We start from the raw sequence: 9,654 nt of genomic DNA on the forward strand, positions 1-9,654 counted from the left end.
CCGCTTGCAGTGGACAGCAGCTGCAGTTGGATCAGGCAGATCATCTTGGGTCAGCCTCCTCACCAGGTCTGAAGGTGACTGTCGTTCTGTGCGACCTCTGCTGACCTCTGTGAGCAGAACCGGGGAATGAAGCCGTCTTTCAGCGCAGAAACACACCAACAGCCTCCGGTCCGTGGCTGAGGTTCTGACCCGTAAACAGCAGCTTCTCCTCAGGTTCTGATGGTACCGGAATAAAACATCATTATTCTGCTTCTCAACGCATTTTTAATGTTTTTATTTTCACCAAACTCTTTATATGCCAGATTTTCTAAATGATAAAAACGGAGCGTTCTGATTGGTGGAAAAACAAGCAAAGCCTGAGAATAATTCATCTTTAGCGACTTTGACTTGGTAATAATCATAAACATGAAACATTTTACTCTGGTAGAAACCAGAACTGAGTCTCCATGTTCCTCGTTCTTCCAGTTTGGTATCCGATCGACGTCAGAGGAAAATTTCCAGGATTTTTTTTCCACTCAGGCAGGAAAAAGACACCTAAATGTCCGGAGCCGAGCCGATGCAGCGGGACGTCACCAGTGAAGCTGCTTCTGCAGAACTTTAGTCATTTAGCATCAGGAAACTCTCTTCTTGGTTTATTCATCAGTTTCCTGATACTTTCCACGTTTATTTTTATTAGCTTGATGCTAAAAGCTTAAATGTATCTTTAGTCACCTCTAGTTGAGCAAAGAGTTGAAAAGATTCTGTTTTATTTTTCCCTCAACCCCCCCCCCCCCCCCCTCATATGCAGCCCTGGGCAACTGCCCAAAGCTTCAACAATGCTAACAATGGCTGCTAGCATTCTGCATTCATCATGAGATTAGATCATTTTAGGAGGAAAATGTGTGAAAATATGGAAATAAAAATGGATTTAAAGGGAAAAAACACTTTTCATAACATAAATTATTTAAATTTCTATTTCTGGATCATTTCCTGTTAAACTCAGATTCGCTCTGTTCCATTTCTGCACATCCAAAACCTTCATTTGGATTCATGCCGATTTTAACCAGCGGCTTAGTCAAAGTTTCGTCCGAAGAGCTGGACTGACGGATGGCAACGGGAACCAGAGTCTGTCGTGGCTCTGCAGAAGGAAAAGGAGGATTTATGATGACAACCCGGGGAGAGCGGCGGATCCGCAGAAAGACTCGTGACGTCATGATCAGCTGACACATTTCAAAATAAATTCACTCAAATAATTTTTCCAGCAGAGCATTTTGAAGCTGAAGCACTGGGAGAACTGACCGTGTGTGTGTGTGTGTGTGTGTGTGTGTGTGTGTGTGTGTGTGTGTGTGTGTGTGTGTGTGTGTGTCTTTCCCACACCCACTCCTCCGTCTAAAGCACCATGAATGTCAACATTAGCGCAGCGAGCGGCGGGCCGGTGCCGGTACCGGTTCCGGTTCCTCCTCGGTTCTGTTCAGGGCGGATCCGCTTCGGCCGAGACGAACCAACGGCTGAGAAACGCTGAGTTTTAAAATAAAGATTCTTGTAAATATGTTACCAGTGCTAACTGTAAAGCTAGCTGCGCTAATCATAAACATTAGCTCTGCTAACGCTAAACCACCGTGCTTTAGCAAAAGCTAATGCTAAAACGCTAAATTCATGTTGCTTCATTAACGCAGCTGGTTTTATGCGGAGCCACAGCGGAGAAGAAAAGTGAAAAGTTTATCATTTTGACTTTTGAAACTTTAAAAATGTTCAAATGTTGAAAATGTGTTATTATTTTAAACCTCACAAATATCCATAATTTTCCTAGAAATCTTCTGAGATTGAGCTAAAAATATCTGAATTTTCTAAAAGATGTTATTTTTTAAACTCTTTTCAAAGGTTAATCTCAGAAATGTTTTTCTCTCCTGACTCAGAAACGACCTTGTTGTTTCTTTCTGGTAAATTTCAGAGTTTTCTGGTGGAAAATGTTTTTATTTTTACCTGCAGTGACCGGATGCGCCACCTGGTGGTTGGTGTAAGAATCTGCTCCTCCGTTTCTCATTTGTTCGCAACATTTTTGCCTTTTGCTCAATAATGTTTGTTTAAAGGAAAAAGGAGAAGTTAGGACAGGAAACGGAACTGCCGTGCAAACAGACTTCAAAATAAGAGCATGAAACGTCAATAACCAAACCTTAAACACAGATGTTGAACTTTATCCAACTGAAACTGAACAATTAATTTAGGGGAAGCTAAGTGCGCTAAATGATTCAAAGCAGCGCGCTAAGCTAAAAGTAGCTCTAAATTAAGTCTTACTTTTGATTTTTACTCTGGGCTCAGATTTAGGGAACAAATGTAAAGAAATGCTTTGCTGAGGTGAGACAAGGCAGAGCAGAACCTGCTGACACGAGCATCAGCCCGGTTCTGGTTCTGGTTCTGGTCCAGACGGGCGGCGCTCCTGATAAGGCCCAGACAGATAACCGGAGGAATGCGGACCTGCGATCCGACAGCCGGCTGGAAAACATCGGACCGATCCGCAAAGAGAACACCGAGGTGCTCAAAGTGGGGGGCGAGGGCCGTCTGCGGCCGGCCACAGGAGTAACGGGACAAAACATTAAAATCCACTTACCTCTGCTTCTAACCGCTGGATTAACGCTGAAGGCAGGAAGTGTTTTCAAATGAAGACTGAAAAATATGACAAATCTTCCCTTTTATTCAACCAAACCCAAAACAAGAAGCAAACTGGAAGTTTATCCTGGAATAAAAATGGATTTAAGGGGAAAAACTATTTTCAGAAGGAAAAACCATTTGGACTTTTATATCTATGATCTTGTTTCTATTTAAAAAGTTCTCATTTTTATTTAACTAAAATAGTAAAATAAAATGTTTTAACACTTTTAGTGTGAAAAATGTAAACATAAAACACATGGGAATAAAAACGGATTTAAAGGGAAAGAAAACTTTTTTTACAAGTTTGAAAAATGATTTTAAATTTAATTTCTGCATAATTTCCTGTTAATCTCAGATTTATTCTGTTTTCCCATTTCTGCACATCGAAAACCTGAAAATCTTTCAGGTTTATTGAAGATTCGTTTTCATGACGTTCATCAGATTTTTCTTTATTTGGTGTCAGTTCCGGTCCGGCAGCTGTCTCTGGTTCTGCTCGACCCGGTTCTGGTTCTGACGGGTTGTAAGTGCGTGTCGACAGCAGCCGGTGAGCCGAGACGATGAAGATGAAGGGAGATCTTCCTCCTGCCTGTGAGGCGTTCAAGTGCTCGGAGATTACAGAGAGCAGCGTCTCCAACACGTCATCACCTTCATCACTGCCAGGCCTCCTCCTCCTCCTCCTCCTCCTCCTCCTCCTCCTCCTCCTCCTCCTCCTCCTCCTCCTCCTCCTCCTCCTCCTCCTCCTCCTCCTCCTCCTCCTCCACCTCCCTTCCTCCTCCTCCTTCTCCTCCTCCTCCACCTCCCTTCCTCCTCTTCCTCCTCCTCCTATTAATGATTAAACTCTATTTTATTTTTTGCCCCTTAAAATTTGCATAAAGGAAAAACTTGAGGTTCTGATTTGATCTGAAAGAATCGAGTCGATAAATGAACTAAACACTAAAAATAAACAAACTGAGAATGAAACATTTAATTTAATTTAATTTAATTTAATTAATTTAAAACAAAGCATAGAATAAAAGGTAAAGTGGAAAATTATTACTTTGGTTTTAAAGTCATTTCTACACTGAAAAAAAGAAAAGTCCAAACTTTAAAAAACTCAGATAATTTGTTGCATTTAATAACATTAAATTGGTCAAAATTCATTTATTTATGTTTGTTTAACATGGAACTTAAAAACTTTACATTTCTACTGGATAAACTTAATTTCATTACTTGTAATAAAACAACCTCAGTTTTTTTTTCAGTTGTTTTTATTTAAAGCATATTTGGGTTAATTCTACGGAAGGCTGATCCGGTCTAAACTGTCAATAAGTAAATAAATTATAGGAAATAAAACTATTACAAAAAATGCTGAATAAGTAAATACATAATCAAAAATAAGTTCCTGGATCTGCCTGGCAACTTGTGTTGTCCATCAATAATAAGTTTTCTACGGCTAGAAATGAGAAGTAAAAATGAACACAATTAATAATCTAATATGGTTAAAAAAATATTTTATATCTATATATATTTTTTGTCCAATTTAGTCGATTGGAGCCGGGAAGAAGCTAAGCAAACCCCGCAGATGCTTTGAGACCTCCATGCCACTAGGGGGCCAGGAAGAAGCAGCAGCACTCTGTCTTTCAGCAACAAGTCATCAATTAAGAAAAACAACAGAAGCACAATGAAGCTCATGCACCAGTAATCACATGTTGGGTTTATAGATGAATACTTTGAGTAGAAGCAGTAGTTTTGAACAACGTTATGCATAAAAAGTGGCGTTCAATGACCTCAGGAAATTTCGCCATTTGGAAGGTATTCGTATAAAGATGTAAAAAGGCGAATTCGACTTATTTAACAAAAGTCGTAAACTGACACTTTGTGCGACTTTTCAGCCGTGATCAAATTTGGCACTTTTCTCTTTCCATACAGGTTGAGTGCGCGTGCGCGTTGCTCCGTGGGAAAGCTCCGGCAGCAGAGGAAGAGGAGGAGGATGAAGAGAGGGGAGGTCAGCCCAGTCCGCCGCCGACACGCAGGCTCCCGCCGCGGGGTATTTACCGGAGACACTCCGCTGGAAGATCCGCTCCGGATCCGAGAGGAGAGGAGATTCCCGACTCTGGAAAACTCCCGGGACTCTGACGGGTTCGGGTGGTCCAAACCCGGCATGCCGGCTCCGGGTCTCCGCCGGCTCTGACCCGGCTCTCCCCGGGGACTCCCGCCAGCTCTCCCCGCCGCCGGGCGCCATGAAGCGGCCGGGTGAGGACAGCAGCCCGGCGGGCCGTGAGAGGCTTCCTGCGGGGTGAGAACATCCGGGTCTCCTCTGACGTCACACCATTAATTAAGACTTTAAAATTACTTAAAATTAAAGACAACAGTTTGTCATCAACTTTTCTGCTTTTATAACAAATATTTTAATCTTTATGAAAATATTCCAATCGATATTTTATTTCTCAGAAATTCTCTCAAATATTTTATCTTAAAATACAAAAATATAATTTTAAAAACTGGCATATTTTAACATTGAGGCTTTGTAATTTCAGGATTTCTCTGTGATCATTATTGTTTAACTTTTTTAGTTTTTCTTTGTGAAAATCAGATCAATTTGTTGTCATAAATGTTAATTCATTGATTTAAATCTTTCCAATTCACTTCAAAAACACTTAATTGATCCCAAAGGGAAGTTTAGTGTCGTAAATATTAATTCAGATTCTTCATCAGGTCCAGAAACATAATTATTGTTGCTGCTTCTTTTCTCTGTTTTACATAAATGAACTCAAAAAGCTGTAAATTTGTTCTAAAACAATTAAATCAAACATAAATTATTGTGATTCAGATCCAACACTGATGGTTAAAATGTTAATAATCAGAATTTGTTTCATATAAACTGGATTTATTGTTTTAAATGTTTAACCAAAAACAAAAGAAACTAAAAATGTTTGCAGTTTTCTGAGATTCCTGGTGAAATTAGGGATTAAAATCAGATCCTGTGGTTTGTGTGGACGTCCTGCAGGGATCCGGTGGGACGCGCGTCCCCAGCGGCGCGGCTGATGGCGAGGAGGCGGCACAGAGGGGTAGGTCCGCCGCGTCCGGCGGCCCGGAGCCTCCGGCGCCGCCTCAGTTTCCTGTCGGTTCCAGGTCATCGAGAAGCGGCGCAGGGATCGGATCAACAGCTGCCTGTCGGAGCTGCGGCGACTCGTCCCGACGGCCTGGGAGAAGCAGGTCAGCCTGACCTTTGACCTCTCAGCTCCCATGTTTCTGATGCAGCAAAATAAACAAAAATCATTTTCTGAATATAATCACGATTCATCACATCGATAATCTCTAAATTACCAGTAAATTTTAGTTTTATAATTAATAAAAACTCTAACGCCACCGCGCCGCTTCCTGCAGGGCGGCGCTAAGCTGGAGAAGGCCGAGATCCTGCAGATGACCGTGGAGCACCTGAGGACGCTGCAGGCGGGAGGGACAGGTAACCACGGCGACGCAGAGACAGCTGCAGCAGGTGGAGGGACAGGTAACCACGGCGACGCAGAGACAGCTGCAGCAGGTGGAGGGACAGGTAACCACGGCGACGCAGGGACAGCTGCAGCAGGTGGGGAGGGACAGGTAACCACGGCGACGCAGGGACAGCTGCAGCAGGTGGGGAGGGACAGGTAACCACGGCGACGCAGAGACAGCTGCAGCAGGTGGAGGGACAGGTAACCACGGCGACGCAGGGACAGCTGCAGCAGGTGGGGAGGGACAGGTAACCACGGCGACGCAGAGACAGCTGCAGCAGGTGGAGGGAGTTCAGCTGCTCCTCCAGCCAGCAATGCTACCACTTCCTGTATGAGGGCAGATAAATGCTCAACAGGAAGTGATGTCATGTAATTTTATTCCTTCAGGTGTTTGTTAGCGTTAGCCGTTTGGCTAGCTGGTTTGTTTTTTAATATTTCTGTTCCTGTGAAAGGGAATAAATTCAAAATGGCCGTGTGTGTTGGTCAGGTCAGCAGGAAGTGCTGCCGCTGGACTTCCTGTCTCTGGGCTTCAGGGAGTGTGTGAGCGAAGCGTCCTGCTACCTGAGCGCCGTGGAGCCCCGGGACTCCTGCGACGCGCTGCGGCGCCGCCTATTGGCCCACCTCAGCTACTGCGCGGCCCAGCGGGACGCCGCCGCCATGACGGCCCGCCTGCAGCCCCGCCCTCCCCCTTACAGCCACTGGGTGGCGGCGCTGCGCCCGGACGGCGCCCCCCAGAGGCCGGTGGAGCTGCTGCAGCACAGCGCGACCTCCAGCTCACCTTCCTCCTCCCTGCTGCCCCCCCCTCTCCCCGCACCCCTCTTCTCCTTCTCCGCCTCCTTCCCCATCGCTCTGCCCTTCCTCCCCTCCTCCTCTTCCTCACAGCCCCCCCACCGACCCTGGAGCTCTGAGGTGGGGGCCTTATGACCTCTGACCCCGGCAGCACTTCCTGTCCATGTCTGAGGGTCGACCCGCCATTCTGCAGAACCGGAACCAGAACCAGAACCAGAACCAGAACCAGAACCGCCTTCACATCCGTTTCACTGTTTATCTGTTTCCAGCTGGGATGTGAAATTTCTCCTGATAAATTTCTGAACCAAAATTCTGCGACGGAGAATCAGAACCAGCTGAGAAAAAGTTTAAATCCAGAGAAGAAAGTCGACACAAAGAAACTAAATAATTCAGGAATGAAATTATTATTATGTTACCAAAATTAAGAAATAAATTCATTCTTAGCCCATCTTAGTTTCTGTCGCACAAAACAAACTTTTCTGTTTTATGAAAAACATTAAAAGGTGAAACTCTGAATTTGAGGTATGAATATTTCTGACAACCTGTTTAGTTTAAATCACATTAAAGCCGTGTAGCATCAGACCAGTTAGCCGTGTAGCATCAGACCAGTTAGCTGTGTAGCATCCAACCAGTTAGCCGTGTAGCATCAGACCAGTTAGCCGTGTAGCATCAGACCAGTTAGCTGTGTAGCATCAGACCAGTTAGCCGTGTAGCATCAGACCAGTTAGCCGTGTAGCATCAGACCAGTTAGCCGTGTAGCATCAGACCAGTTAGCCGTGTAGCATCAGACCAGTTAGCCGTGTAGCATCAGACCAGTTAGCCGTGTAGCATCAGACCAGTTAGCCATGTAGCATCAGACCAGTTAGCCGTGTAGCATCAGACCAGTTAGCCGTGTAGCATCAGACCAGTTAGCCGTGTAGCATCAGACCAGTTAGCCGTGTAGCATCAGACCAGTTAGCCGTGTAGCATCAGACCAGTTAGCCGTGAAGCATCAGACCAGTTAGCCGTGTAGCATCCAACCAGTTAGCCGTGTAGCATCAGACCAGTTAGCCGTGTAGCATCAGACCAGTTAGCCGTGAAGCATCAGACCAGTTAGCCGTGAAGCATCAGACCAGTTAGCCGTGTAGCATCGAACCAATTAGCTCTGAAGCATAAAACCAGTTAGCCGTGTAGCATCCAACCAGTTAGCCATGTAGCATCCAACCAGTTAGCCGTGTAGCATCAAACCAGTTAGCCGTGTAGCAAAGCTCTTCAGAGAAATGGCTGCACAGTTCAATGTTTTGCTGACCATCTGAAAAGTACGGTGGCCCAGAAGGGACGTAATGCTAAAAGTTGTGCTAAATCGCACTACATGCTAAAATAAAACTCAGCTAAAATTGAAGTTATGCTAAAATCTTGTTTGAAGACTGAAGCCATGTTTGTGATCAACTTGCCAGCATAACTTCTGCTGTTCTGCGTTGTGTTGAGCCTTCTGGGCCACCGTAGAAAGTGGGTCATGTTTCAGACCAGAGCCAGTGTGGAAGGACGCTGCAGCCGTTTGAGGTTGTTAAAGAGTGGAAATGTGGGTGTGCATGCCGCGTTGCTGCGTGGGCTCCAGCGCAGAACGTCCACGCCGTCCTCCAGGCGCTCCGACCGGATCTCCGGTGGCTGAAGCTCGTGGAGGGGAAGTCGATCTTCTGCAGCAACTTGCGACCCAGACAGGAAGTTGACGCCCGGTCATTCAGAGGGTCAAAGGTCAAGTAGAAAGACCGTAGGAACTGTGAGCGCTCCCGTCAGGACTCTGGTGTAGAAGTCCAGGAGCGGGCCGGGTCCTTCACCCGGAGAGGAAACCGCTTTACTGCACTGCTGCAAAAACGCTTCCTGGACCCGGAAGGCGAAACAGAACATTGTTGTTCTGAGGCCTTTTTGACTGATGTCATGGTTTAATAATAATGCAAGAACACAAAGATCAATAAACTCTAATGAACATTTAAGACTGGAGTGGAAAACTTTTTAAATATTCCGAATAAATAAAACAACAAATACAATGAAATCTGAAACCTTCAAAATAAAATAAAAAGCAGCTGAATGAAGAATCCAGTTGGTTGTAGAAAGAGAAATTATTGAATTTGTTTCTGTTTATGACGTGTTTAGTTGGTTGTTGGGTCAGGAACACTTCTGGACTCGACCCGTTTCCATCCAATCGTAGGAGTTCCTGTCTGCAGAGGCGTTTCTCTGGAAGGAACCTGATTGGACGAAAAGAACGGCCTCACTTCCTCCTTCAGCTGATTGGCTGACGCGAGTCTGGGGTCAGCTGGTTGGTCCAATCAAAATGAGCTTGACCTTTGTGACCTTCGGTTCTCTCAGGGAGTCCAGAACAAGATGAAGGTTTAGGTCTTTACATTTCCACAACCTTTAACCTGTGAATGAAGCCGGATTGCTGCTCCTCCCTCTGAAAGGAAAACCTTGGTAGCAGAAACTTTACGCTCGGCTTCTCAGATGCCATCAAACTGAGAGCTCAGACTCATTGGGTCCAGTAAGACGCCTGATCTGGTGAAACCCAGAAGAGTCAGGGAAACATCCCAGAGCTGCAGGACTCCGGACCTCCAGGACCAGGACTGCCCACCTGGGCCGTAGCTTTAGTAGTAGTGAAGATGCTGCATCACGGTAGTTAGCTAAAGCTACAGGCTACATCAGTCCTGGTTCTGGAGGTCCAGAGTCCTGCAGCTCTTAACGTCTCCCTGGTCCAACAGCTGAATCTGCTCCTGGGTCCAGTCAGGTTCTG

At 45.4% G+C, this 9,654-nt stretch overlaps 1 protein-coding gene across 1 annotated transcript; it reads left to right on the top strand.

Moving 5' to 3' along the window:
* The first annotated feature begins 4,540 nt into the window (after positions 1-4,540).
* On the top strand, positions 4,541-7,406 carry hey2 (hes-related family bHLH transcription factor with YRPW motif 2). The gene is given in 5 exon segments (XM_081602503.1): positions 4,541-4,903; positions 5,615-5,680; positions 5,682-5,823; positions 5,995-6,073; positions 6,589-7,406. Coding segments are annotated over 5 exon segments (780 nt in total). The 5' UTR covers positions 4,541-4,847; the 3' UTR covers positions 7,026-7,406.
* Positions 7,407-9,654: the final 2,248 nt, after the last annotated feature.

Source organism: Poecilia reticulata, chromosome 21, assembly GCF_904066995.2.
Source record: "Poecilia reticulata chromosome 21, P_reticulata-male-v2, whole genome shotgun sequence".
NCBI lineage: Eukaryota > Metazoa > Chordata > Actinopteri > Cyprinodontiformes > Poeciliidae > Poecilia > Poecilia reticulata.